General features: G+C 64.5%; 2 protein-coding genes across 3 annotated transcripts in view; one reads left to right on the top strand and one right to left on the bottom strand.

The window, feature by feature from the left end:
* Window positions 1-14,062, top strand: part of CLCN2 (chloride voltage-gated channel 2) — a 43,633-nt gene extending 29,571 nt beyond the window's left edge. The window contains exons 8-24 of one of the 2 annotated variants that reach the window (XM_074963467.1): window positions 779-904; window positions 1,350-1,434; window positions 1,674-1,775; window positions 2,100-2,184; window positions 2,508-2,663; window positions 2,907-2,976; window positions 3,772-3,882; window positions 4,374-4,587; window positions 4,935-5,068; window positions 6,496-6,680; window positions 7,995-8,097; window positions 8,189-8,262; window positions 8,433-8,492; window positions 10,433-10,471; window positions 11,948-12,052; window positions 12,407-12,493; window positions 12,815-14,062. In XM_074963467.1, the coding sequence (XP_074819568.1) occupies window positions 779-904; window positions 1,350-1,434; window positions 1,674-1,775; window positions 2,100-2,184; window positions 2,508-2,663; window positions 2,907-2,976; window positions 3,772-3,882; window positions 4,374-4,587; window positions 4,935-5,068; window positions 6,496-6,680; window positions 7,995-8,097; window positions 8,189-8,262; window positions 8,433-8,492; window positions 10,433-10,471; window positions 11,948-12,052; window positions 12,407-12,493; window positions 12,815-13,009 (1,931 nt within the window). In that variant the 3' untranslated portion in view covers window positions 13,010-14,062. The remainder of the gene's footprint in view (window positions 1-778; window positions 905-1,349; window positions 1,435-1,673; window positions 1,776-2,099; window positions 2,185-2,507; window positions 2,664-2,906; window positions 2,977-3,771; window positions 3,883-4,373; window positions 4,588-4,934; window positions 5,069-6,495; window positions 6,681-7,994; window positions 8,098-8,188; window positions 8,263-8,432; window positions 8,493-10,432; window positions 10,472-11,947; window positions 12,053-12,406; window positions 12,494-12,814) is intronic. The other variant, XM_074963468.1, reaches the window with a different exon arrangement.
* A 472-nt stretch (window positions 14,063-14,534) lies between these two features.
* Window positions 14,535-16,852, bottom strand: LOC141993357 (heat shock protein beta-7-like). The gene is made up of 3 exons (XM_074962896.1): window positions 16,590-16,852; window positions 15,409-15,560; window positions 14,535-15,206 (listed from the first exon to the last, which is right to left on the bottom strand). The coding sequence occupies exons 1-3, from the start codon at window positions 16,768-16,770 to the stop codon at window positions 15,018-15,020; spliced, it is 522 nt and encodes a 173-aa protein (XP_074818997.1). The 5' UTR covers window positions 16,771-16,852; the 3' UTR covers window positions 14,535-15,017.
* Between the last annotated feature and the right edge of the window lie 9,658 nt (window positions 16,853-26,510).

Here is a 26,510-nt window from a genome sequence, read left to right as displayed (position 1 = left end):
GGACTGGCCTCCCGGGTGCCTAGGGGCGTCCCCAAGGCTCTGTGCCCATGGCGGGGGTGGCAGAGGCCACTGCGTGGAGGGTGCTCCCCCCAGAAGATGTAATGTCTCCTCCTTTCCCCTCCTCTCTGCGCTCCAGGGAGGCCCAGCTCCGGCCCCATGGCTCCCTCGCAGCTTTGCGCTCCTAGGTTGGTGACGTGTCTAACTCTTCGCAGTGTCCCCCTCTGTCCATCTGTCTGTGTATGCTTGTCCCTCCTGCTTGCCCCAGCTGGACTGTCAGTGCCTTGCCCCCTCTCCCCCAAGATGGGCTGGCCCCTGCTTATGCCCCAGCACTGCCCACTCACTCGCACCACTCCCCTGTGCCCCCAAGGCGGGACCCGCTCGCTGTTGGGGATGGCTGCCCAGCTGGCTGGAGAGGGGGCCGCTTGGCTCTGGCAGGGGGTGGCTCGGGGCCCTCTCCCAGCTGCCATCCTCACCTCAGAGCCAGCCAGCTGCAAATTGCGACCGTGCCCATACGCGGCTAACCACACGGACCCAAGGTGCCCACCTAACCCCAGGAGCTGCCCATGCGGTTATAGTCTGGTCCCAAGAGGCCTTGGCACACAAATGTAAAGCCTGGGGAAGTGGAGATGCCCCAGGAGGTGTGTCTGGGTCTGGTGCCCCCTGTGCCGGCCCCTGCATGGACTGTGCGTGGGCAGGCAGGGAGGCCCGTCTTGGGGCCGCGGGCTGTGCCAAGGGGCCATGGTGGCACTGCTTCTTCCCCTCCCCTCTGCCCCCCCAGGCGTCCTCTTCAGCATCGAGGTCACGTCCACCTTCTTCGCCGTCCGCAATTATTGGCGGGGGTTCTTCGCCGCCACCTTCAGTGCCTTCATCTTCCGCGTGCTCGCCGTGTGGAACAAGGACGAAGGTACAGCCCGCCCAGCCCCCCAGGGAACCAGCCCCTCCAGCCTGCACCGGCTACTGCCCTGCTGGCAGGAGCCCAGGGCTGGGGTAGTCGGGGGTTGGGATTGAGGGGCGCTGGCAGAGCTGGGGTGTGGGGGAAGCCCAGGGCTGGGGTAGTCGGGGGTTGGGATTGAGGGGCGCTGGCAGAGCTGGGGTGTGGGGGAAGCCCAGGGCTGGGGTAGTCGGGGGCTGGGATTGAGGGGCACTGGCAGAGCTGCGGGGGAGCAGAGTCCAACACAAGGCCATGGGGGTCTCCAGCCAGGCCCGGCCTAATGGCATGGGCCCAAGGGGCCGCAGTGCTCTGAGTGGCGAGCAGCTGCCCAGTATTGGAGCAGGGCGTCGGGGTGCTAGGCCTCCCTGGAGGTCCCCTGGGTGACACGCTCCCCCCCGCGGTGTCTCATCCCCCCCAGAGACCATCACGGCTCTGTTCAAAACCCGCTTCCGGCTGGACTTCCCCTTCGACCTGCAGGAGCTGCCCGCCTTTGCTGTCATTGGGTGAGTCCAGTGCCCTCTGTCACTCCAACCCCACTCGGGGGGGGCATTGCTGCGGGGCAGGGGGGAGAGATATCAGACTTCCTGGGTGGGATGGGGAGGGATATATGAGGGGACTCTCCCCTCTTTCTGGGCCCCCTGTGCTGGGGCAGGGGGCATCCTCAGTGCCCCCCCCATCCCTGACAGGACCACCCCAGCAGTAGCTTCCTGGTGGTGGCTCACTCGGATGCCCCTCTCCCCAGGATTGCCAGTGGCTTCGGAGGGGCACTCTTTGTCTACTTCAACCGCAAGATCGTCCAGTTCATGCGCAAGCAGAAGACCATCAACCGCTTCCTGATGAAGAAGTGAGTGGTGCCTGCTGGCTCCCTCCCTGAGACTAGGGGCCCTTTGATCCCAGAGCAGGGGGCGCTGAGTACAGCACCCCCAGAACCAGGCCTGGCTGAAGAGCAGGTGGAGGGAGAACCCAGACTGGGGCGAGTTGGGGTTGGGGAGCAGGGGATTGAGCTGGGTGGGGCGCTGCATGCTGGCTGGGCTCTTTGGTTCCCTATGAAGCAGCTGCTGGCATGGGAGCTGCTGGGCACAGGGTGGTGCTAGTCCTTCCCTGAGGGCTGGGGCCAGTGGTGGTGGGTGCGGTGGGATCACTCGCTGTGTATGTTGCTCCCACGCAGGCGCCTGCTTTTCCCCGCGCTGGTCACTCTGCTCATCTCCACGCTCACCTTCCCGCCTGGCTTCGGACAGTTCATGGCCGGCCAGGTAACCCACTCCCCTACCCTAGCCTGGCAGCCCTGCCCAGGGGGTATCACTGGCACTCATTTGGAGAACCTGCTGCTCTGTGCTTGCCCCAGCTGTGACTTGAACCCGGGACCCTGGCATCTGGAGCCAAAGCTCCAGTAGTGTCAGCCCTGATGTCTCCCAGATCTCCAGCAGCCAGAGGGCCAGATGCTGTGATGGGCTGGGCTGGGGAGGGCACCCAGCCCCCACGAGGTCCCTGACAGGGAGCACCCTCGGGAGGGTGGGGAGATGGGGTGGAGACGCTGCCCCGGGTTCACCCTGCCTGCCACGGTCCTTCTCCGCAGCTCAGCCAGAAGGACACTCTGGTGACCCTGTTTGACAACCGCACCTGGGCCAAGCAGGGCCTGGCCGAGGAGTTCGAGTACATTGGCATCTCTGAGGCCTGGAAGCACTCGCACGCCAACGTCTTCGTCACCCTGCTGGTTTTCATCCTCATGAAGGTGGGTCCCCGCGCCAGGGCTGGGGCTGCCCAGCTCACACCCCCTCTCCTCCTCCCCTTCCCCTGCACCGGGGCTGGGGTGTGGGAGGGGCCCTGGCTGGATGGGTGTGGCCCTGGCTGGGGTGTGGTCAGGCCCCTGGATGGGTGGGTGTGGTCTGGGTGGGCATGGGCATGGCGCTGGCTGGGTGGGTGTGCGGAGGATCTGGCTGGCTGGATGACCCCTGACTCATGTCTCTGCCCCTAGTTCTGGATGTCAGCCCTGGCCACCACCATCCCAGTGCCCTGCGGCACCTTCATGCCCGTCTTTGTCATTGGTGAGTACCAGCCCCGGAGGCACTCCTGACCTCGCCCTGAGCCGGCCTGCCTGTGCAGAGCCCAGGGCAGCCCTAGCCATGCCACCCAGCTCCCAAAGGGGCAGCGCCTCCACGAGCTACTAACCAGCCCCTCCAGGCAGAGAGGAGAGAGCTGGTTTGCCCACAATCCCCTTGTGCTGGCCGTTGTCCTCCGGCAACAGTGGCAGCTCCCTGGTGTGGCTGGTGCCCCATGAGTGTGATGGGGTCCTGATGCCAGGGGTTGCCCCTCGGGGCAGGCCCTTTCCCGGAGTGCCAGGCCTGCTCAGGGCTTTGGGAAGGAGCTTCGGTACCTCTCAGCCCTGGTCTGAGTGGTGGTGGCTCAGTGTTCACTAGCGCTGGGTGGCACAGCACCCCTCCCCTGCCCCTGCGGGAGCATGCAGCCAGCACCATCCTCACTCCAGAGCCCCATCCACCCAGGGTGGGAAGGAAGGGGCAGGGAACAGCCATAGGGGGTACAGACCCTAGTGCCACCTTGGGCCACCTCTCATGGTGCTGCTCCGGCTCCCACTTCCCCAGCAGCACTAAGGGGTGGGACGTCTGCTTAGCTGGCTCCCTAGGGCACAGCAGCTGGCAGCCCTGGGCAGGGCCCTGCTGTGGAGCTCAGAGCCGGCGGAGCAGCATCTGCCCCCTGAGCAGCCGCGTCGCCACAGGGATGGGCACCGTGCCAGAGGCAGCAGGATACAACCGATTTTCTCCCCTCCCTGAAGCTGCCTGGGCTGCCCCCAGACCCCCTCTGATCCCTGTCTCCTTGGGCAGGTGCGGCCTTCGGCCGGCTGGTAGGAGAGAGCATGGCAGCCTGGTTCCCGGATGGCATCCACACCGACAGCAACACCTACCGCATCGTGCCGGGGGGCTACGCCGTGGTAGGTAAGCGCCACGTTTCCGCGGCCGAGGAGAGGCTGCCACGGGCTCCAGCCAGTCCGACCGCCCAGAGAATCTACTCATGGTGCAGGGTGCATCTCCCCCCTGCCAGCCCCTGGAGTGAGCCAGGCTGCTCAGGGGAACCCAAATCTGTACGACCACAGAGACGTGTCTGGGCTCCTCCCCGGAGGGGGATGTCTCCAGGGCGCCAGGACCAGGGAGCCAGGGCCCAATTCGCCTCTGGGCCCGTGATGGGAGCAGGCGGCAGCAGGAGGCTGGTGGCTGGTGCAGATGGGTTGGCAGAGCAGCTTGAGGGCTCCCTGGGGAGGTGTGGGGGGCTGTGCCATAGGGGTCACATACTGGTCCCCCTCCCTGGGGCTGCTGGGGGGGGCTGGGGCTCATTGGGGGGCGTCACTGTGGGGCAGCTCCGTGGGGTCTGGCTCGGGACCATGCCAGCCCTGCCGGGGTCTCACTGTGGCGCTCTCTGCCACGCACAGGAGCAGCTGCGCTCTCTGGCGCCGTGACCCACACGGTCTCCACCGCCGTGATCGTCTTCGAGCTGACGGGCCAGATCTCCCACATCCTGCCCGTGATGATCGCCGTCATCCTGGCCAACGCCGTGGCCCAGAGCCTGCAGCCTTCACTCTACGACAGCATCATCCGCATCAAGAAGCTGCCGTACCTGCCTGAGCTGGGCTGGGGGCACCAGGAGTAAGGGCCTGCCCGGGCTCCCTTCCCCGGGGGGAGCTGGAGCCTCTGCAGGAAGCCCCTCTCAAGGCCAAAGCTCTCGGGAGCTCAAGGGACCCAGGCCAGGAGCTCCGCTCGGAGCCTAAACACACTGGTGATGGGCACTAGAACCATGCAGCAGCAGCCGCTGTGGTTCCCAGGCCTGGGGGACTGCTGGGACCGGGACCCAGCCTGTACACACCCAGATGAGCCTCTCACCTGCCCCCAAGGTGCCGGGGGAGCGTAGCTTGGACGGGACCCACGCGGCAGGGCTGAGCGCTCGGCAGCAGCCCTCCCGCCCCCTGCTCAGGGCCGTGCCTTGCTCTCCGCAGGAAGTACAACGTGCGGGTGGAGGACATCATGGTGCGGGACGTGCGTTACATCACCCTGAACTGCAAGTACTGCAACCTGCAGGAGGTGCTGCACAGCACCAAGCTGAAGAGCCTGGCGCTGGTGGAGTCGGCTGGTGAGATGTGGGGGCCGCCCAGGGAGCAGGCGACGCCGCGGGTGGGGGGGAGATCCAGAGCGCCTCGTGCCCTGGCCAGCCTGGGCTGTGCCCAGCTCACTCTGGGCCGTGCCATCCGTGTGTGCCCAGCCCCTGGGCCAGCACAGCCCTCCTGGGCAGAGCAGGCTGCCCGCAGAGCGGCCGTCAGGAGCCCCTCCCCACCCAGCGCCCCCAGCGGACTCCCGGGTCAGCAGCGCTCTGGCACTGGGCCCGTCTCCCTGGCGAGGGGCCGGGCACTGAGATCATCCTGAGCTTCTGCCCGGCCCTGTGCCAGACGACAGCCCACTCTGACGTTTATCTCCTCTGCCTGTCTGCCATGCCCATTACCGTGGCGACAGAGGATGCTGCATTACCATGGCAATCTGTAAAGTTTAACGGAAACAGGAAGGCCAGTGCAGCCTTTTTCAGTGGATCCTTCCTCACCCCACTTCAGAGCCAGACGGCAAATAACCAGGAGCGGCGGGGAAGGGGAGGAGGATGGGCCTCCTTACTGCAGAGGGTGGGGCTCAGGGCTCTTCTGTTAGCTGAGACCCCACAACTCCTCACACATGAGCTGGTGCCTGAAGCAGAACCTCTCAGTTCTTGCCTGTGGGCACCGTGGGGCCTTCCTGCTTGCCCCAGAGTCCCAGGCCCTGCTCCAGAGCAAGCAGACCCAAGGGTCCCAGACTCATCAGCCTGGACCCAGCATCCCGCGGGCACACTGGTGGGCAGGGAGCAGACCTGGGCACAGAGCGGGGAGTTCAGGCCCAGCTATAGGAGACCCTGATGGTCCCTTCCCTTTTCTGGGCACTGCGCCTTTGCCCCCTCCCCCGGAGCAGTTATCCCCGGGTTGCAATAGGGGAAACTGAGGCCCAGAGAGGGGAAGGCACTGGCGTAAGGTCAGCCAGCAAGCCTGGGGCAGAGCCAGGAACAGGACCCAGGAGTCCTGCTGTCTCCCAGCCCCAAGCTCAGAGCCCTGGGCCTCCCGCATCCTCGTGCTGAAACAGGAAGACCAAGCAGGCTCTGTCCCATGTAGCAGCTGCTCTTAGAGACACCCCACCCTGCCCGGGAAGGGTGGACCCCGGTGCCTCCGGCCTGGGTGGGACGGGGTTTTTCATTTTCAGCTACTGCTCAATGGACAGATGGACGGACAGGCCTGGGAGCCAGGAGTCCTGCAGGGTACACCTGTCCCATCCTCCCCGCATCCCCTCCCCGAGCCCTGCCAATAGGCTGGCAGCCTGAGCCCTCCTGCAAGGAGGCATGGCAGCTCTCCTGAGGGCTCAGGTTTGGGTCTCCACCCTGGGGGCTGGGGAGGGGGTGGATCTAGCCCCCGGGGAAGCTAACGCCGCTCCCAGCTGTGATCCCCAAGCTGACGGGCTGGCGGCCCCTCGGGGGCTGGTCTCCTGCAGAGTCCATGATCCTGCTGGGCTCCATCGAGCGGGCCCAGGTGGCAGCGCTGCTGAGCAGCCAGCTGGGCTACAAGCGCCGCCTGCAGTATATGCAGGAGAGGGCGCAGGCCGGGAGGAACAGCGTCGCCGAGAAGCCCCAGGACAAGGCCGGCCACGGGGCCTCCCACCCAGGAGTGCAGTTCCAGGTGAGAGGCAGGGGGCAGCATGGGGATCCCCTGCCCGACTGCCAGGGCTGGGCTGGTGATGGGATGCCCAGGGCCCGCTGCACCCTCACCCCACTGCCATGCAGGGAGCCGCTGGCTGGAAACCCCAAAGCACCCAGCGCTCCCAGGCCTTCGAGAGGCTTCTGTCTGGGAGTGCCCCCCCCGTTCCTCACGTTCCTCAACCTGGTCAAGTCTGGGCTGGCTGAGCGCAGGTCCCCTGGCCTAAATCTTCCTGGCCTGGATGGTGCACCTTGGGCCCCTGCCTACCCGCCCTCCCTCTGGCCTGGGCTGCTCTGGATTGGCCTGGTAATGGGGCATCCCAGAACTATGCCTCCCTGAACTGGGCTGGGCTGGATGGGGTATGGATGCCCCAGGCCCATGGTTCCCCATCCCACCTGGCTGGTTGTGGGACATTCTGCCCCCCCACCCCTGCTGAACTGGGGATGGGATGCCCTGGACTCGCCTGTCATGGAGTCCCCGGGCGCTGCTCTGGAACTGCTCCCTACGACGCCAGGCAGGACTCTGGGGAAGTCTCCTCTCTGGGAGCAGCCTGTCTGCAGGACACACAGCTCACCCGGCTTCCACCTTCCTGGGTCTGACCTCGGAGCATTCAGCATCCTCTGCCCTCCGTGCGCTCCCCACAGCCAGTCCGCCCAGGCGGGGTCTTGAGGAAGCCAGAGGGTCCTGCCCCCCAACTCCGCAGTCAGACGTGACTCTCAGCCAGCCAGTAGAACAGAGGTTTATTAAACGACAGGAACATGGTCTAACACAGAGCTTGCAGGTGCAGAGAACAGGACCCCTCAGCTGGGTCCATCTTGGGGGGCAGTGAGCCAGACAACCCCGTCTGCACTTCACTCCATGTCCCCAGCCAGCCCCAAACTGAAACTCCCTCCAGCCCCTCCTCCTCTGGGCTTTGTCCCTTTCCCGGGCCAGGAGGTCACCTGATCCCTTTCTTCTCCAACCCTTTAGCTCTCACCTTGCAGGGGGGAAGGGCCCAGGCCATCAGTTGCCAGGAAACAGGGTGTTGGCCATTCTCTGTGTCCAGACCCCTGCACACACCTGCCCTCTAGGGCTCTGCAACGATCATACACCCTTACCCCACCACCTAGATACTTAAGAACTGCACAGGGGAAACTGAGGCACCCCCACACTATTCAGAGGAAACATTAAGAACAGTCCCACTTCGTCACATCGTTCCCCATCCCACCTGGGGAACCGGGGGTGGGATGCCCTGGACTCACCCCACCCTACCAGGCTCAGGTGCTGGTTCGAGCCCCCTGTACATGCTGCCCCCAGATCAGCACAGAGGAATCCTCATCGGCCCCGCCACACGGAGAGTCCCGCAAGCCCCTGAAGCCGGCACTCAAGCGAAGTCCCAGCACCTTGGAGAGCCCCACAGGTGAGCCCCTCCCCGTGGGCCCCATTGCGCCGGCCAGGCTCCCGGCTCACTGCCCTTTGCACTAACGGTTTCTCTGCTTATGTGTCCCCAGCCAGGAGCCCAGATCACTCGGGCATTGCCCTCAAGAGCCTCTTCTGCACCAGCACTGCCACGGAGCCCGCTGAGGTGAGTGCCCCTCCACCCCCCCAGACGGTGTTCCCCACCACCATGGCACCTTGGCCCCTGCTCTGTGCCCAGCCCCCACCCGAGACCCTGGGGCGATGGCGCCCGGCCAGGCCGCTGTGGTTTCCCATAATGCCTCTGTCTTCTCTCCTGTTTTTCTCGTGGCTAAAAAGTCTGAGAATTCAGCACCACCCGAAAAGCGCAAGTTGAAGCGCGTCCGCATTTCCATCGCGGTAAGTGTGTGCCGCGCCTTGGCCAACCACAGGCCAGCCGCCACCCTCCCCCTGACTGTGCTGAGGGCGCCCCACACCTCCAACCATCTGCAGCCTCCCTCGGGATTTCCAGCTGCAGAGCCCTTCCCGGCACGCCTTAATTAATCCCCGGGCCCTGCTGTGGGGTCACCACAGCTGCTTACAGGTGGGCAAACCGAGGCGCAAAGGCGGGGAGCCAGGCAGCCAGGCAGCGGCTGAGCCAGGGATAGAACCCAGGCGTCCTGATTCCCAGCACACGGGTGACGATCAGGGTGGCCCAAGGGGCAAGAAGCAGAAGCATCCCTGTGTTGCAGAGACTGGCCCCGGCCGCTGCCTGCCCCGCCCCCATACAGCCTGTCTGCCACGTGCAGAGGATGGGCAAGGAGAGCGGAGTTCCTATGTCCATCCCCCCGCCCCACAGACACACACCCCGCTCCACTCCTGGAGCCATCCTGAGCTCTGGGGACTTTCAGCACAGTATGGTCCCTGATCTGACCCCCTCATCCCATTTCACCTTCTCCCAGCTGATCCAGTGGGAGCCTAATTATGCTCCTTCCAACCAACTAATCTGGCAATGATCCACTCCTACCAGCCAATCAGAAATCAATACCTCCTGAGCTGATCTGATTCCCCTCTCCCAGCTGATCCAATGGAAGCCTTTTAACGCTCCTTCCAACCGACCAATCCGGCGACGATCCACTCGGAAATTAGCGCATCCTAGATCATCGCTCCTTCCCCTGGCGATCTACCTCCCCTCCCCCAGTGAGCTCTCCCGATTCACGCCTGTGGGTGCTCCCCTCCCGGCGGGGCAGTGGAGCCGGTGCCTTTCTGGCCTGGGATGAGCCAGACTGCAGAGGCGGCTCTGGGAGCCCCTGAGGGGCAGAGGAACATGGCTGAGGGCGCGCCAGGCTGTGAGCAGCGAGGGGCTGCCAGCGCAAAGGGGCCTGTGATCCCTCCCTAGAGCCAGGCGCCCCCAACTACGTGCAGCCCCTTGTGAGAGGGGCACGGTGCCAGCTTTTGGGGGAGGGGGCTGAGCTTGGAGTGTGTTCACGGGAGGTCCCCCCCCCCCGGTGTAGGAGGCCCGGAGTGAGGGGAGGCGGCCGGCTGAGAGGGGGAGTAACACTGCAGCCAGCTCCCGCCCGGGCAGGCAAACCAGAGAGGCAGATCCCCCTGCTTCTGCCCTTGACCCAGGAGCAGCTGAGCACTGGATGGGACCTGAGGCACAGAAGGACAAAAGCCCAGACCCTCCGAGGTATTTGGGCTCCTAACCTCCATTGACATAGTTGGGATGGGAGTTCAGTGTCTAAATACCTTGGGCCTCTGGGCTTGGGGGACTCACCAAAGGGGAATATATGGCGGGGCAGGGACTAGAACCTGCAGCTCCCAGGCTCGAGCCTGAACCCCTGCAGCCTCCTTGGGTCCTGGGCCTTGGGCAGGGCAGGCAGGGGGACCACTCCATGCAGCAGAGGAGTGAACTCTGGAGCAGCATGGGGAGAGGGAGTGTGGAGAGCAGGTGTCTGGGGCATCGAGGGGGGAGCTGAGCGGGTGGGTGAAGCCTGGCTTCTGTGGCCAGTAGCATCCTGCAGAGCCAGAGTCAGGGGAGCTGGGATGCAGGGCATGGGGAGGGGGGAAATCCAGGCTCAAGCGGGGCAGTGTGAGGGGCCTGAGACAAGGCAGGGCAAGGGAGCTGAGCTGGGCTGAAGGGGGAAGATTGGGGATCTGGGCGCAGCAGGGAGTGTTGGTGGGCCGGGTTGCTCCTTGCCCACAATCAGCACTGTGCTCTGAGCCGGGAGGCTGGAGGGCGCCCCAAGCTCACCTAGTCAGTGCCCGCTCGGGCACGATCATGCCCACCCTGGCTCCGTGGCACACACCAGCTCCACGTCCCCACAGCCTGGCTAACACTCCGCCTCCCTCCCTTGCAGGACCAGTATGAGCTGCCTGGCGAGATGAGCCCCTCCGAGGTGAGTGCCAGCAGGGGCACCACGTGCCAGGCCCTGCCACTGTGGCACCCTGCAGATGGAAGGGCCCTGAGCCCTTTCCTGGGGGCCAGGCCAGCCGGGCCCTGTCCCTCCCCAGGGTGAGGGCCACACTGGTGGGATGCCCAGGGCTGAGTCTCCCTCACCCCTTGGTCAGGAGCTGCCCCTGGGCCAGCTGGCACAGAGCAAAGGGAGCCGTCTGCCCTGCTCCTCCGGCTCTGCTGAAGCCCACACTTCCTGGGCGCAGCGAGGGGACCACCCCCCCCCACAGCTTGGGGGCCGCCGGGCCCTGGGGAGCCTGCTCTGCCTTGCCAAGTCCTCATGGCACCACCCATGTCACTCGCCCAGCGAATATGCCCCTCCCGCCCCAGCCATTCCGCCTGCCAGGAGCTGAGAGGTCCTGCTCCCCAGTGACCCTGCCCAGCTCTGCCCTCCAGGGGGCTGGAGGCAGGGCAGTCCCGCCCCCTGCTCTTCCCCTCCCCCATGCTGCCCATGGGTCCCGTGGAGAAAGGAAGGGGATGGGGGGAGGTAGCAGTGGGGGGACAAGGAGAGGAGGTGGGGAGGGGAGAGGGACTGGCTGGAGAGGCTCAGTCCTGTAGGGGGAGGCAGCTGGGAGAGGATCTCCTCAATTCCCTCGCATTAAATGTTGTCAGAGCTGCCCCTCCATGGGCAAAACCTGGCCAGGCGGGGCCCAGGGGGAGGCCCTGGGCACTGGGGAGGGGAGGAGGAGCCCCCCAGGTGTGGGGCGAGGCTGCGGGGCTCCTGTGTACGTGCCAGGCAGAGGAGGCAGGTCCCACTGTGGCAGCGGCTGATGGCAGGGCTGGGCTCGAATAGCCCCTGCAGCTCGGGGGGAGCCGCATGCGCCACCCTGCTGGGCCACCGGCAGCATGGCCAGGATGCCCGCTCCCGCCAGGGGAGCCCGCTGCCCCGTGCAGCTGAGGGCGAGGAGGCTCTGCCCATGGGCCCATGCAGCCTTGGCCTTGTGCTGAGCGGGGCCAGGGAGTGACAGTCGGGCACCCGCCAGGGGGGCTGTCGAGCTGGGCACCCAACCCCTGGGAACCAACGGGGCCTGCTCCCGTGGGGCTGGATCCAAGCCATCTCCCCCTAGTGGGGGCGTCCCATTCCCCATCCCCTGAGCCGGCCAGTCCTCCACCCTGGGGCCAGATCGGAGCCAGCGTCCTCTAGGGGGAAAGGCTGCATGTCCCATTCCCTGCCTGCCATATCCAGCCAGTCCCCCGGTCCTGGGCCTGGATCAAAGCTGTCACCTCTGTGTGTCCTGTTCCTTGCCCCTGAGCCAGGCAGTGCCCTCCCTTCCCCCCCACGCCCCCCGCCTTGGGCAGGGCATGGGGCTGCAGGTGGAGCACTGGGAGAGCACTGGGCTTTGGACTGCCCTGCCCATCCATTGAGGCCCATCCTGCCTCTCCCCCCGTCTCTGGCGCTCACGGCCCCTCTGCCTTTCAGATCATGGAGTGGGAGAAGCAGCAGCTGGACCAGCCCGTAAACTTCAACAACAGCAAGATCGACCCTGCTCCCTTCCAGCTGGTGGAGAGCACCTCCCTGCACAAGGTGGGGTGGGCAGGGGTCCCGTGCTCCTTGGGGCACCCGGCAGCTGGCGGCATGTGCACAGCACAGGGGTGCATTGACAGCCCGAGCCCAGCTCCCTATCTCGTGTCCTCTGCCCTGGGGCCTGGCTCCCCGAGCTCATCAATATTGCCCCTTCCCCACGTTGGCATGGCTGGTTCAGCTCTGAACCCTGCAGATCCACCCCCCACATCCTCTGCAGCGTGCGCAGGGCTGCGTCTCAGCAGACTCCCCCAGTGCGGGGTTCCCTCTGGCTCTCCCAGCCCTGTGGGCCCCAAGCCCCAGTGGGGCCTGGCCAGCTCCCCGCCCCGCAGACCCTGAGCCCCGTCTCTGTTGCAGACTCACACCATCTTCTCGCTCCTGGGCGTGGACCACGCGTATGTGACCAGCATTGGGCGCCTCGTTGGCATGGTGTCTCTCAAAGAGGTGAGCAGGTCCTGGGATACCTCCCAAACACCCCGGGAAGGGGGGGAATCAGCCCTATGGGACTCGTCACATGGAGGCAGGAACAGAACCCCTGAGCCCTCCTGGGGGGTGAGCAATGGTGCCTTCCCCCCACCCTGAGCCCAGGAACATAGGGTGTCACCAATCTCCAGGGAGGGTGTCTCTGGAGACCCTCCTGCACACCCCTCCCTGTGCTTCCTGCAGCGGGGGTGAGGGAGAAGGGCCCCAGGTGCCCTCATGCAGCTGGGGACATGAGCGGGGAGGGTGCCTCATGCCACATGGCTGAGTCTTGTCTGCCCCCAGCTGCGCAAGGCCATCGAGGGCTCAGTCACTGCCAAGGGCGTGAAGGTCCGGCCGCCCCTGGCCAGCTTCCGGGACAGCACTGCCAGCAGCAGCGAGATGGAGACCGCCGACATCCACCAGCTGTGGGACCGGTGCCGGCGCCTCTCCATCCCCCGCGAGTCCAGCCCCTCCGAGACGGACGACAAGTGCCCGTGAGGGGTGGGGCCGGCGGGTAGAGCCCGCCCCGGCTGCCGATGGACACGACAGACACCGCCAGCCCCCGCGGCGGTGGCACCGGTGCCACTGCACCTTTGTGCCTGCAGCCCTGGCACCCTGCACTGCCAGACTCGCCGCCTGCCAGCGGAGGAGCCAGAGCCCCAGCAAGCCACTGCCATCAGCCCTGCCCCAGGAGCTGCCCCGGCAGCCCCTGTGTGGTGAAGAGGAAGGGTGAACCAAGTCCAGCCCCTGGGCCCCAGCAGCCCCTGTGTGGTGAAGAGGAAGGGTGAACCAAGTCCAGCCCCTGGGCCCCGGCAGCCCCTGTGTGGTGAAGAGGAAGGGTGAACCAAGTCCAGCCCCTGGGCCCCAGCAGTCCCTGTGTGGTGAAGAGGAAGGGTGAACCAAGTCCAGCCCTCTGGGCAGCTGGCGCAGGGCTCCTGGGGGCAGAATGCCATATCCAGCACCACCCCCCACTGCCAGGGGCCCCTTGGTCCCCAAACAGCACTGAGTGCTAATCCCCCCGCCCCCGACTCTGCAACTGTCTCACCCCTGGGCCCTCCCGCCCCAGCTCAGCCAGTGCCCCTGAATCCCGACCCACAGCTGCTCCCCTCCCCTGGTTACACCTGCCATGGGCTCTGCCCCCCACCCAGCTCTGCCAGTGCCCCTGAATCCCAACCCACAGCCCTCCCCCTTGGCTCGGCCTGCCGGTGCTCCTCAGTCCTGAGCCTCAGGCCCCCCCTCGCTAGTCAATCTCCCGTTGAGTCTGTCAACCATGCTACCTCTGGGGGTGGTTTGTGGTACGGGGCGAGGGCGCAGTGGGGAGAGGGCAGCTGTGCTTAGCCGAGGCCAGAGGTGAGTTTGGCTTGGAGCCCAGGGTGAACAGCGCAAGCACTCCCCCCAGTCTCACTGCGCCCCCCTCCCCAGCATGGCTGCTCTTGCCTGGCCCTGGGCAGGGTCCCAGGGGCTCGGAGCCAGGGGGGGCAGCAACTTGGTCTCTCTGGGCCCTGCGCGGGCCAGGCTGTAAATACAGAGATTTTTATATTAATTTAATAAAAGGACTTTATAAATAGAGCAATAAAGTGACTCAACGAGCGGCTGCTGCATGTCAGGCACCTCTGATGCACCTGGGCTGGGGGGTGGGGCACGTTGCTACAGCCTGGCACCAGCTGGGGCAAGGGGAGCCAGCCAGAGCCGGGCACCAGCTGCCTTGCAACAGCAAAGGGACCGGCGGGGGGGGAGGGGAAGGTCCTGCGTGCCGCTCCTACCCCCAACCAGCCACTGGAGGGAGCTGCTGCACCGAAACAGCTGGGGGCCGGGTGGGCTTGGCGGGTGGGACCGTGCAGCCCCTGGAGGCAGCTCTGCAGCCAGCAGCGGGTTCAGGGAGCAGCCGGAGCGCACGGGGTGGGGGGGCAGGATGCAGGGTCCTGGCGAGTCGGGGTAAGGGGCTGAGACATGCGTCACCAGCAGAGGAGGCTGCTGTGTTGTACCAAGGGGCGGGTGAGCGCCCAGAGTTGGGGGGGGGGGCTGGGGCAAGCCGCAGGCCGCGAGGAATGGCCCGGACGCAGCCGTGGGTGGGAGAAACCTTTATTCCAAACAGGAGCCGGGGTGAGCCACGGGCCAGTAGCACGGGCCCCCCGCCACAGGACGGCGCCCAGGCCCAGGGAGCCCCCGTGCAACGGGCTTGGGTGAGTGACTGGCTCAGCCTGGCCCAGGGCAGCCCTTCGCATGCCAGGAGCAGCGTGCGTGCCCCAGCCATGCAGCCGGGCAGGCCCATGGAGCGCGTGGTCCCAGCCTGCCCGGCCCCTTACTGAGCCAGCCTGCCTTACCGCAGGGCATGCTGGGCCCCGCCAGGCTGCCCCCACCCTCGACACATATGGCCAACTAGCAGCGCACGTGTGCCAGGGTGAGCTCCCAGAAGCCCTGGGGAGGGCGGGGTGGCGAGGCAGCTGCCCAGCTCATCTGTCAGGTTGCAGAGGGTGGGGGGGGTGGGGTGATGTGCCCAGGGGCTTCACAGCTGGACCTCGGTGCGGTACAGCGGCGGGGGCGTCTCGCCCGCCTTGGCAGCCACGCCGCGCTTGGCCTTAATGACCAGCAGGCCCGCGTCGGTGAGGGCACAGCTGACAGACAGGGGGTCCATGTCCTCGGGGAGCTGGCACTTGTGGGTGAACGTGTTGGAGACGGTGCCGTCCTCTGCCACCTGCCAGGGAAACAAACACCCGGTGAGAGCGGGCACGAGCCACGTTCCTGCTGAGCACAGCCCCGTTCAGCCCCGCCTCTCCCAGGAGGGGGCGCCACAGGGACTGGGGCAGGCGTGGGGGCAGGGGGCAACTCCCTGCTCCTGTCCCAGCCACCCCATTCCCGCCGTGCCTGGTTCGCTCCCCCCGACCCCAGCTCCTCACCTTCTCGGCCTGGATGATGATGTGGTAGTTGTACGTGGTCACCACCACGTCCTGCGGCTCGAACTGGCTCACGTCGGCCGTCACCTGGTACGTGTCGCCCCCGGCTCGCACGTTGCTGCCCAGGCTGCAGGGGCGCACGGAGCCCGGAGACCCTGCACGGAGCGGGGCAGTGAGGGGGAGGGATGAGGCCCCAGGAGCCCACAGAGGCCCGGGGGCCGCAGCGCGTGGCAGGTGCTGAGACGGCCTGGCGAGCCGTGGGGCGTGGCGGCGTAGTGGGGGTGTCAGTAGGAGCTATGGGAGGGGTCACAGTGGGGTGTCGGGGGGCAGTGGTGGGGTGCAGGCAGGGGCTGGCACCCGGCAAGCAGGGGGAAAGCCAAGCCGCCTCCTCCCATGGTGCACTGCTGGTGCAGCGGGTGTGGCCGGTGCTGGCTGGGTCTGTCACCCCGAGGTGCCTTTGCAGCGGGGGGCTGGTCCCTTGATCAGGACAACCAGGCTAGTTGTAGAGCAGGCATGGGGGAGGGGCTGCCTGCTCATGGGGCTCTCTGGCTTTTGGTAGGGGGTCTGCTGGCAGTCGGGGTTGACTCAAGGGGGCATTTGACTAGCAAGCCAGGGTTCGGGGGGTATTGGAAGGGGGGGTCTGGGTAGTGGGAGATCAGAGGATTGATGGGGGTGGGATCTAGCTGGCAAGCCAGGGGGCTGGAAGGGGATCTGGCTAGCGCGGGGGAGGGGGGGGCATGATTGCTGGGGTGGGGGTCTGGCTAGTGGGGGATGGGAGGATTGAGTGGGGGGGGTTGGCTAACAAGCTGGGGGGGGCCTGGAAGGGGGGCATGGGATGAAGAACCCTCACCCCGAAGGGTGAGCACAACCCTGGGCCTCTGGGGATTGCAGAGGCTGACTGGCCACCCCAGACCCCATGGGGGCTGCATCTCCCTCCCCTCCCTGGGTGTAAAGGCAAGGACCTGCCTGGGTGGTCAGGGGCTTTGAACCAGGACCATAGCGCTGAAAGCACAGGCCTCGCCCACTCGCCCAACAGGAGGGATTCCGGGAGCTGGTAGCAGTAGTAGGCTCTCACCTTCTTTGGCCCACGAGCCCCTCCCCACCGTCCTGCCCCTGTGCAAGCAGTGGCTGCAGCACCCTGAGGCATGTGCGGGGTTGGGTCCCCCCACACCCATGGCCCCCACCTGTGTATCCATAAGAGTCCCGGGCCCGCGCGGCGAAGGGGCCGTGGCGCAGGGAGCTCCTGTCCCCCTCCTCCCCAAAGCGCCCGCGGGGCTCGAAGCAGGGCTCAGCGGGGGGTGCGTTCTGGCTGTAGGTGCTGATCCGCTCCGAGCGATAGGTGGAGGACGAGCTGACGGACGCCATGGCGCTGGTGCCGGCCCGCGGAGGAGATGGGTCACTGCTGGGAGAGGGAGCGAGGGGAGGGGCGGGAAGGCGGCCAGAGCCTGGAGATGCCCATAATTAGCAAGGTGTCCGATGGCACCGGCCCCTGGAATGTGAGATAAGGCGGCCCTGTTCCCAGATAGCGCCTGGCAGGGCCGCATGCATGTGGAGAGTGGGGGGGGGCCAGCATCACCATGGCCACCGCAGCCCCCGGGGATGGAGAAGGGGCTGGACCCCCTTTGGAGCAGGGAGGGGGACTCTCGGGCAGGACTGGCCATGGTTGGGGTACTTCAGCAGGACCCTATGGCGCAGGGGGCAGGACCCTGGGATGCCAGTCCCTCGAGATCCGGCCCGCTCAGAGGTGATCACCCTGGCCCCTGCTGGCTGTTGTCCCCGCCGGGGTCGGGCCCCTGGGGAGCGCAAGGCGCCCATGGAGGGAAGTGGCTGAGACCCACCAAGGACGCGCCCACACGGCACTGCAGTAACAAGACTCGTTTTATTCAAGGCCTGGCAGGACGGCCACAGGCAGCTGGGACACAGGACAACAGAGAGCGGCTCTCAGCGGCCACAGGGCCAGGCCGGCGGCTCACAGTCCCCAAGCACAGTGTGAGGCCACGCGGCCCCGGGGATGGCTCCTGGGGACCAAGACAGGGTCCATGGGACACTCCTCCCCACTCCCAGCCTGCTGCCCCACTACACACACACACTGCCCAGCACATCCGTGTGTGTACACACACATCCCTCCCCTCACATCGGTGAGGACACACACCCCTCCCATCACATCTGTGTGAATACACACATCCCTCCCCTCACATCGGTGAGGACACACACCCCTCCCATCACATCTGTGTGAATACACACATCCCTCCCCTCACATCGGTGAGTACACACACTCCTCCCATCACAACTGTGTGAATACACACACCCCTCCCCTCACATCGCTGAGTACACACACCCCTCCCCTCACATCAGTGAGTACACACACACATCCCTCCCCTCACATCCATGTGGTCACACCTCCTTCCCCTCATACACACACACACACACACACACACACACACATCCCTCACAGCAGTGTGCATGCACACATCTCCCCTCAGACCTGTGCAACACACACACACACGCACACCACCCCTCACATTTGTGCATGACATGGACACCCACACCTCACCTCCCGGCACATACACATCTCCCCTCACATCCATGTGCCTATGCACACGCCCACCCCTCACATGCGTGTGCACACCCCCCCCCACCTGTATGTGGGCACAAGCACACACGTACGCACACCACGCGGCCACATGCCTGCATAGCCCCTTCAGGTGAAGTGCAATTGGAGTCACCCGCTCCTGCCACAGGCTGGGGAAGGCCCAGGGACTAGTAATTGCCCAGCGCTGCTAGCCACCCCCTCCTAGTTGCCTTTCCCCTTCCAGATGCTGCGTTATTAGGTTCTCTGGGGTGTCGGGGGGAGGGGCAGCCCCTCTGCGAGCCAGGCTCCTTAGGAGAGAGCGTGCTATAATGGGTAGGGCAGATGTCTAGGGGTCAGGGCTCCTGGGTTCTTTTCCTCATTTGGGCAAGCCACTTCAGCACCGATCAGCAAGGGTATGAAGGAGACTAACTCCCATTGAACTCAATGGGCATTCAGTGACTAAATACCTTGAAGGATCTGGGCCGTCCCCTCCCCGTGCCTCTGTTTCCCCAGCTGTCATAAAGGGGTGATGCCCATGCCTTGGGCATGGGCAGGGTTAACATGGGAGTGTTTGTGAATGTGCCCAGAGTCTCTCGGACGGGAGGGGCTAGCAACCAGCATGGTCTCCCACCACCTCTGCCCCACGGCTGCAGCGTGGGAGCTGCCCCTCTGATGGCTGAGCCTCCAGCACGCTGGCACAGGGCCACTGTCGCCCACTCCAAGCAGGGAGCAGGGGCTGGCGGAGCTGCCTTATGTTCCTGGGGGAAGGGGCGTTTCAGACCCTTGCAGGCAGTGCCCATCTGTGTGCCAGCACTGCCCTGGGGAGCTGTCACGGAGTGTGGGGGAGTCCAGGCCCTGCACCCCTCTTCCTGGGATTCACTGAGACTCTCAGCCAGCCAGTAAAACCGAAGGTTTATTGGACAACAGGAACACAGTCCAAAACAGAGCTTGTGGGTACACCCAGGACCCCTCAGTGAAGTCCTTCTGGGGGAGCAGGGAGCTTAGACCCCAGCCCTGGGGTTCCCTGTGTTCCTCCACCCAGCCCCAAACTGAAAACTAAACCCACCGAGCAGGTTCCCTGCTGCAGCCTCCCTCCACATTCCTGGGCAGAGGTGTTACCTCCCCCTCCCCCTCCTGGCTCAGGTGACAGGCTCTCAGGTCTCCCGTCCCCAGGGCACATTCCCAGGTCAACACTCCCCCCTCCCTGCTGCGTCACATCGTCACATCTCTCCCCCCTTCGAGACTGAACTGAGCGGGGTCACTGTGACCAGTGACCTGGGGAAGTTCGGGGCCCCCTCTCCGGGACAGCGCATCCGCTATCAGGTTGGCACTTCCCTTCACGTGGACCACGTCCATGTCGTAATCCTGCAGGAGCAGGCTCCACCTCAGGAGCTTGGCGTTGGCTCCTTTCATCTGGTGCAGCCAGGTCAGGGGAGAGTGGTCGGTGTAGACGGTGAAGTGTCGCCCGAAGAGATAGGGCTCTAGTTTCTTGAGGGCCCACACCATGGCCAGGCACTCCTTCTCGATGGCCGCGTAGTGTTGCTCCCGGGGTAGCAACTTCTTGCTCAGGTACACGATGGGGTGTCTCTCCCCCTTTTCATCCTCCTGCATTAGCACCGCCCCCAGTCCCGTGTCGGAGGCGTCGGTGAACACCACAAAGGGCTTGTCAAAGTCTGGGTTTGCTAGAACTGGGCCACTGACCAGAGCCTCCTTCAGCGCCCGGAAAGCCTCCTGGCACTGCTCGGTCCAGACCACCTTGTCTGGCTTCCCCTTCTTGCATAGCTCAGTGATGGGGGTGGCTATGGCGCTAAAGTGGGGCACAAATCTTCGGTAGTATCCTGCCATCCCAATAAAGGCTTGGACCTGCTTTTTGGTGTGGGGAGCGGGCCAGTCTCTGATCACCTCCACCTTGGCCGGTTCCGGCTTTAGGCGGCCGCTCCCCACCCGATGGCCCAGGTAAGATACTTCAGCCATCCCCACCTTGCACTTCTCCGCTTTGACAGTCAGCCCAGCCCCCTGGAGTCGGTCCAGCACTTGTCTAACCTGGGACACGTGGTCCTCCCAGGTCTGGCTAAAGACACAGATGTCGTCAATATACGCCACGGCAAAACTCTCCATCCCCCTCAGGAGCTGGTCCACCAGGCGCTGGAAGGTGGCCGGCGCTCCCTTGAGGCCGAAAGGCAGGGTCAGAAACTCATAGAGCCCCAGAGGGGTGATAAAGGCCGATTTCAGCCGGGCATCTGCATCCAGCGGCACTTGCCAGTAGCCCTTTGTAAGGTCCATGGTGGTAAGGTACCGAGCTCCTCCCAGCTTGTCTAGGAGCTCGTCCGGCCTGGGCATGGGGTAGGCATCCGATACAGTGATGGCATTGAGCTTCCGATAGTCCACACAGAACCGGACTGACCCATCCTTTTTGGGGACCAGCACCACCGGCGAGGCCCAAGGGCTGGCCGATGGCTGGATCACCCCCAAAGCCAGCATGTCCCGGACCTCTCTTTCCAGGTCCTGAGCAGTTTTCCCTGTGACTCGGAAGGGGGAGCATCTTATCGGCGGGTGCGACCCTGTCTGCACCCGGTGGACAGTCAGATTAGTGCGTCCAGGCTGGTTGGAAAACAGCTGTCGGTACGGATGCAGCACCCCCCTGACCTCAGCTTGCTGGGCAGGGGTGAGCTGATCCGAGAGGGGGATTGTTTCCAGGGGGGAACCAGCTCTGGTCCCAGGGAATAGATCTACTAAAGGGTCATCTCCCTGCTCCTCCCACTGACCACACACAGCTAACACCACATTCCCCCTGGCATAATATGGCTTCATCATATTCACATGGTACACCCGGCGGTGGTGGGCCCGGTTCGACAGCTCCACCACATAGTTTACCTCATTGAGCTGCTTGACGACCTTGAACGGGCCCTCCCAGGCGGCCTGTAGTTTGTTCTTTCTCACGGGGATGAGAACCATCACCTGATCCCCGGTGGCGTAGGCACGGGCCCGCGCCGTGCGGTCATACCAGACCTTCTGCTTCCTCTGGGCTCTGGCCAGATTCTCCCTGGCCAGGCCCATGAGTTCAGCCAGTCTCTCTCGGAAGGTCAGGACATACTCCACCACTGACTCTCCATCGGGAGTGGCCTTCCCCTCCCACTCGTCTCTCATCAGGTCCAGGGGGCCCCTCACCCTCCTTCCATATAACAGTTCGAAAGGCGAAAATCCGGTAGACTCCTGGGGCACCTCCCTGTACGCGAACAGCAGGTGAGGTAAGTACTTGTCCCAATCCTGCGGGTGCTGGTTCATAAAGGTTTTCAGCATCATCTTTAGCGTCCCGTTAAACCTCTCCACCAGCCCATTGGACTGGGGGTGATACGCTGAGGCCCAGTCATGCCGGACCCCACATTTCTCCCACAAGCACCGGAGCAGGGCCGACATGAAGTTGGAGCCTTGGTCTGTCAAGACTTCCCTGGGGAACCCCACTCGGCTGAAAATGGTCAGGAGCGCATCTGCCACGGTGTCTGCTTCAATGGAAGCTAAGGGCACTGCCTCGGGGTAGCGGGTGGCGAAATCTACCACCACCAGAATGTATTTCTTCCCCGACCGGGTCGTCTTGCTGAGAGGCCCCACGATGTCCATGGCCACCTTCTGGAAAGGCTCCTCTATGATGGGCAAAGGTCTCAACGCCGCTTTCCCCTTGTCCCGGGCCTTCCCCACCCTCTGACAGGGGTCACAGGATCGGCAATACTGCCGGACGGTGGTAAAGACCCCGGGCCAGTAAAAGTTCTGTAGCAACCTCTGCCGGGTGCGCCGGATTCCCTGGTGCCCTGCGAGGGGGATGTCATGGGCCAGGGACAGGAGCTTGCGGCGGTACTTCTGGGGGACCACCAGCTGCCTCCTGATCCCACAGGACTCCCCTTCCCCTGGGGGAGCCCATTCTCGGTACAGGAACCCCTTCTCCCACAGGAACCTCTCCTGGCAGCCTCTCCTCATGGTCCGTCCCTCACTGAGGTCGGCCAGGTCCCTGAGCTTCTGCAAGGAGGGATCTTTCCTCAACTCGGCCTGGAACTCAGCGGCTGGGGAAGGGATGGGGCCCGGTTCCCCCTCCGTGGCCAGGTCTGAGGCCGCAGCCTCTCTGAGCCGTGCCCCTCGGCGCTCCCTCCCCACCCGAGTAGGGTCTCGCGCCTCCAGTGTGGTACCCTCCCCAGGGTCAGGTCGCAGTACCCCTCGCCGGCTCTGGCTACGGGTCACAACCAGGGCGGTCTGGGGGTCGCTTGGCCAGTCCTCTAGGTCTCCCCCCATCAAAACTTCAGTGGGCAAATGGTGGTGTACCCCCACATCCTTGGGGCCCTCCTTGGCCCCCCATTTCAGGTGTACCCTTGCCACGGGCACCTTAAATGGGGTCCCGCCCACCCCCGTCAGGGTCAGGTAGGTGTTGGGCACCACCCGATCTGGGGCCACCACCTCGGGCCGGGCCAGCGTCACCTCCGCGCCCGTATCCCAGTATCCATTGACCTTCCTCCCATCCACCTCCAGGGGAACAAGGCACTCTCTCCGGAGGGACAGCCCCGCACCCACCCTGTAAACCGAGCACCCTGAGTCCAGAGCCTCCAGCCCTCTGGCGGGGCTGGCTGGGGGTACTCTTCCCTCCTGAGCAGGTGGCAAACTGGTAGCCCCCCTTTCCTGGGTCGCCTGCCCCTCGTCCAGCTGAGTCCCTACCCAGTTAACCCTGGGTAGGTTGGGTCTGCTCAGTTTGTCCCTGAGCCCGGGGCACTGGGCCCGTACGTGGCCTCTCTGGCCACAGTGATAGCAGCTCAGGTCACGTTGGTCCCCTCGAACGGGTCGGAGGGGCCCGACACCAGGCGTTCCCCTTTGGAGGGGGTTCTCCCTATTTCCCCGCTGGGAGGCCCCATGGTGACTCTCTCTCTGCATCGGGGGGGGCCTGTTCTTTTGGGACTCCTCCCGGCTACCCCCTGACCGACTGTTCACAAACTCGTCGGCCAGCTGCCCTGCATGCTGGGGGTTCGCGAGCTTTTTGTCCACCAGCCACAGCCTCAGGTCGGAAGGGCACTGTTCATACAGGTGCTCCAGTACAAACAGGTCAAGCAGGTCCTCTTTAGTTTGGGCCCCCGCTGTCCACTTGCGGGCATATCCCTGCATCCTGTTGACCAGTTGTAGGTAGGTGACCTCAGGCGTTTTACGCTGACTCCGGAACCTTCTCCGGTACATCTCGGGGGTCAGCCCAAACTCACGGAGCAGAGCCTGTTTGAACAGTTCATAGTCCCCTGCCTCTGCCCCTGTCATCCGGCTGTAGACCTCCACGGCTTTGGGGTCCAGTAAGGGGGTGAGGAACTGGAGCCTGTCTGCAGGGTCAACCCTGTGCAGCTCGCAGGCATTCTCAAAGGCCGTCAGGAAGCTATCTATGTCCTCCCCCTCCTTCCGCTGGGCCAGGAAGCACTTATCAAAGCTCCTTGCAGTCTTGGGTCCCCCCTCACTCACCGCAGCCGGGGCCCCACTGCTCCTCAGCCTGGCCAGCTCCAGTTCATGCTGTCTTTGTTTCTCCTTCTCCTGCTGCTCATGTTGACGCTCCCTCTCCTTCTCCTGACGTTCCCTCTCCTTCTCCTGACGTTCCCTCTCCTTCTCCTGACGCTCCCTCTCCTTCTCCTGACGCTCCCTCTCCTTCTCCTCCTGCTCATGTTGACGTTGTTTCTCCTTCTCCTCCTGCTCATGTTGACGTTGTTTCTCCTTCTCCTCCTGCTCATGTTGACGTTGTTTCTCCTCATGTTGACGTTGTTTTTCATGATCCTCCAGCTCCCTCATTTTCCTCTCCCTCTCCCATTCCAGCCGCATCCGCTCCAGGGATGGGGAGCTCCGCTGGGAGGATCCCCTGCTGGCTGCTGGGGTCAGGGGGCCCTCGGTATTCGCTGGGCTTCCCACAACCCCTCCCCCAGGCATAGGTAGGAAGGGTCTCGGGGTGTCCTGGGCAGCAGTCTGACCCCTCCCAGCCTGGTCAGGCCCCAGGGCCCACGCTGCGTCCGCCGGGCGGCTTCCCTCAGGGACAGGGATCGGGTCATCCAAGCGATCCCTCTCCTCCAGCTGGGCAATCAGCTGTTCCTTGGTGGACCTCCCGACGCGCAGCCCCCTCTGCCTGCACAGCTCCACCAGGTCGCTCTTAAGGCGTTTAGCGTACATCTCCCGGCTGGCCACTCGCAGGCCGGGCAGCTGTCCACGGTTTCCAGGAAAAGCCCCTAGTGTGCCAGTCCTTCTTGAGGTCACCACCTCTTTGCCAGGGTCGAGTTGCAGACTCCTCCGCCCCTGGGACCGCTCGCTGCAATCCCCCGGGGGACCCTGTTACTGCAAAAGTCCTTCTCTCTGGTCACACACTCCCAGGGTTTAACCGCCCCCTGAAACCGTCTCTCTCTCTGAATCTTCAGCACGCCTGGTCCCCGTCAATCCCCCTTCGTTTTACTGTTCCCCAGTCACTTACTGCCGGAAGCGCCGTTCACGGGGTGCAGTAGATCCCACCGCTGCCACCAGTTGTCACGGAGTGTGGGGGAGTCCAGGCCCTGCACCCCTCTTCCTGGGATTCACTGAGACTCTCAGCCAGCCAGTAAAACCGAAGGTTTATTGGACAACAGGAACACAGTCCAAAACAGAGCTTGTGGGTACACCCAGGACCCCTCAGTGAAGTCCTTCTGGGGGAGCAGGGAGCTTAGACCCCAGCCCTGGGGTTCCCTGTGTTCCTCCACCCAGCCCCAAACTGAAAACTAAACCCACCGAGCAGGTTCCCTGCTGCAGCCTCCCTCCACATTCCTGGGCAGAGGTGTTACCTCCCCCTCCCCCTCCTGGCTCAGGTGACAGGCTCTCAGGTCTCCCGTCCCCAGGGCACATTCCCAGGTCAACACTCCCCCCTCCCTGCTGCGTCACATCGTCACAGGAGCCCACCTGCCAGAGTCTCCCAGAGCAAGGGAGGTTGCAGTCCCTTAGAGGGTGGGGAGCCCACAGCCCATCAGCAAGGGGGCCAGAGTCCGTGGTGTGAGGGCACGGGGGGGGGGGGGTGATGCAAACACCTGCTCCCTGCTGGGACCAGACTCAGACTCATTGCTCGGGGGGCTGCCCGACAACAGCGGTGGGGAGCAGCGTGTGGGCACTGCTGGGGTGGGGCACAGTGGGGTCTGGGCTATGTGGGGAAACGTGGGGTGGGGAGTGCCCCAGGAGAGACTGCTGCCAAGGGCCCATATAGACCGTAGCCTGCCCCAGATCTCCCGGGGGTCCCACTGGCTCCAATGGGAGGGAAGATTGAAGGGGTCCGTGGCAGAGGGTTGGGGAGGAGCAGGGCAGCTTCCCCTTCCTCCCCCAAATCCTGGGGTTCCCTGGCCGGGTTAAAAGAGCCAGTTGCTCCCCCTGCCCAGCGAGAACCACCTCCCCCCCGAGTACTGAGCTCTAGCAGCCCACCGTGCCACCCACTCAGGCTGGCTCAGGCACCAGGGGCTGGGGAGAAGCTTCCAGCCCAACCTGTCAGGGGTGCAGGGTCTGGGGCTCGCAGGCGAGCAATCCAGAGAAGGCACAGAGCTCGCTCGTGCTCGCCTCTGGGCCCAATCCACAGCCTGGGGGAGCCAGGGGAGGCTTTCCAGTGACTTCAAAGGGCTTTGACTCAGACCTTGTGCAAGCAACCCTACAATAACAAGCCAGCATGCACAGCCCAGTGCTTGCACTCACCCCTGCAATAACAAAGCAGCATGCACAGCCCACAGCACTCATGCGACCCTACGATAACAAACCACCATGCACAGTGGAGAAAACCTAATTCCATGTCCCCTTGCTGTCTGCTACAAGGTCACTGCAAGCGCTAAGCCTGTGCCAGCCATTCTGGGACACCGTCCCCAAGCCCTCAGGCCCCGCTGCCTGCCCCTGGGCTGTGAGCAAGCCACGTGCCCGCTGGCGGAAGCAGGTTTGGCCTCATGTCACCCGGCTGGAAAGTCACTGCTGCCTTAGGGGAGCAGCATCAGCCCTCCAATTAGGGGCACGTTTCCTCCTCAGGCCCATGGCCTAGACGGGACAATGGCACCGCCCACCTCCCTGGGTCAGGCAGCTTCCCAGCACGTGTCCCAGTGCCCTGGGATCCATCCCTGGACCCCGGACACTGACTCTCTGGCCCAAGAGCTTGCTAACACCCTCCCACATCCCCGGTTCTCTGCAGGGAGACGGTGACAGCTTGACCCCCATTCACTCCCCATCCCAGGCCCTGAGCAGACGCACTGGCCAGAGACTGGGGCAGTCCCGGGCAATGCCCGGTGCTACTCAGCTTCCAGCAGGCATCTCTGAGGCAGGCAGACGCTCTGCCAAGGTGCAGGCACGGACTGGCTGCTCGAGAGCCAGGTTGGGGAGCGGGCCGAGCCCCGGGGTCAGATGCAACCTCCCCTTGCCCGGAGTCAGTTCCTCAGGAGCTCCACAGGCCGGCCCTGAACCCTAGTTTAGGCACTTGATCACCTGGTTGAATTCCAGTAAAGCAGGAGGGGGCAGGCCCTGCTGGGAGCTCCGGGGACCTGGGGGG

Source organism: Natator depressus, chromosome 9 (assembly GCF_965152275.1).
Source record: "Natator depressus isolate rNatDep1 chromosome 9, rNatDep2.hap1, whole genome shotgun sequence".
Taxonomy (NCBI): Eukaryota; Metazoa; Chordata; order Testudines; family Cheloniidae; genus Natator; species Natator depressus.
The sequence above is the reverse complement of the archived record's forward strand: the minus strand, read 5'-3'. Positions and strand labels throughout refer to the sequence as shown.